This window comes from Glycine max, chromosome 18 (assembly GCF_000004515.6).
Source record: "Glycine max cultivar Williams 82 chromosome 18, Glycine_max_v4.0, whole genome shotgun sequence".
Classification (NCBI taxonomy): Eukaryota; Viridiplantae; Streptophyta; class Magnoliopsida; order Fabales; family Fabaceae; genus Glycine; species Glycine max.
This window is the reverse complement of record NC_038254.2, coordinates 33,976,739-33,978,265: the sequence shown is the minus strand read 5'-3', so window position 1 is coordinate 33,978,265 and position 1,527 is coordinate 33,976,739. Positions and strand designations below refer to the sequence as shown.

At 43.9% G+C, this 1,527-nt stretch overlaps 1 protein-coding gene across 1 annotated transcript; it reads left to right on the top strand.

The window, feature by feature from the left end:
- The first annotated feature begins 350 nt into the window (after positions 1–350).
- Positions 351–863, top strand: LOC102661198 (uncharacterized). Its single transcript, XM_006603341.1, has one exon. It carries the CDS (start codon positions 351–353, stop codon positions 861–863), a length of 513 nt encoding a protein of 170 aa, XP_006603404.1.
- Positions 864–1,527: the final 664 nt, after the last annotated feature.

Sequence of the window (1,527 nt, the reverse complement as noted above, 5' to 3'; positions counted from 1 at the left end):
CTCTCTTCAAGCTATTGCATAAGAACCAGTCTGTCCAATGGAACGACGACTGCCAAGTAGCGTTCGGAAAGATCAACTGATGCCTTATGAACCCTCCAGTGCCTGTGCCACCGGTGCTTGGAAGGCCCCTTATCCTATACATGATTGTGTTGGATGAGTCGATGGGGTGTATGCTAGGGCAACATGACAAGTCCGAAAAGAGGAAACGGGCCGTTTATTACTTAAGCAAAAAGTTCACAGCATGTGAAATGAACTATTCTTTGCTTGAAAGGTCATGTTGTGCCTTGGTGTAGGCAGCCCACCGTCTAAGGCAATACATGCTGAGCAACACCACTTGGTTGGTGTCCAAAATGGACCCAGTCAAGTACATATTTGAAAAGCCCACCCTCACCGAACAGATCGCTCGGTGGCAGGTTCTATTGTCAGAATTCAACATTGTTTATGTCACACAAAAGGCAATAAAGGGAAGTGCCTTGGAAGACTACTTGGCTCAGCAGCCCATCAATGACTATCAACCAATGCACCCCGAGTTCCCTGACGAGGTCATCATGACCTTGTTCGAGGAGGAGATGGGGGATGAAGATAGGGAGAAATGGATTGTGTGGTTTGACGGCAAGTCCAACGCACTAGGCCATAGAGTAGGGGCAGTTTTGGTTACCCCCGATGATCAATGTATACCCTTCACAGCTAGGTTGGGCTTAGACTGCATGAATAACATGTCTGAGTACGAGGCATGCGCCCTTGGGATCCAAGCAGCAATTGACTTCAAGGTCAAGTTGCTCAAAGTATATGGGGACTTAGCCTTTGTGATCCACCAATTGAAAGGAGAATGGGAGACCAGGGATCACAAGTTGATACCCTGATGTAAGCTCCATTGGAGCTTGTAGGCCTAGGATCTTCTTCATCAATGGGTTCCTTTGCTTCTTGGAAGATGAATGGCAGCGGAATGAAGAAGGAAGAGAGAGAGGAGATGCAACTTCAAGGAGAAGATGAGTCTAGAAGAAGCTCACCACCAAAGGAGGCCATGGATAAGAGCTTGGAGGAAGAAGGAGATGAATGAAGGGAGAGGGAGAGAAGAGCACGAAATTTTGTGCTCCAAATGAGCTTTGAAATCTGAAGTTTAATATTCAAATGATCAAAGTTGAAAAAAATGCACACACATGACCTCTATTTATAGCCTAAGTGTCACACAAAATTGGAGGGAAATTCAAATTTCACTTGAATTTGAAATTGAATTTGTGGAGCCAAACTTTGGACCCAAAATTTCACTAATTATGATTAGTGAATTTTAGTTATGGTTCAGCCCACTAATCCAATATCAATTCCAAGATTATCCACTAAGTGTGCTTAGGTGTCATGAGGCATGAAAAGCATGAAGGACATGCACAAAGAGTGACTATATGATGTGGCAATGGGGTGTAGTAAGCAAATGCTCACCTCCCCATCTAAAATTTAATTGGATTGGGCTTCTACCAATTCAATTAAATTTATTCCCAACCACACACATCAAATATTCACTTAGAGCAT

Bases quoted from the DNA above. Each gene is read 5' to 3' on its own strand.
- LOC102661198 (XM_006603341.1), top strand. From the start codon at position 351: ATGGACCCAGTCAAGTACATATTTGAAAAGCCCACCCTCACCGAACAG.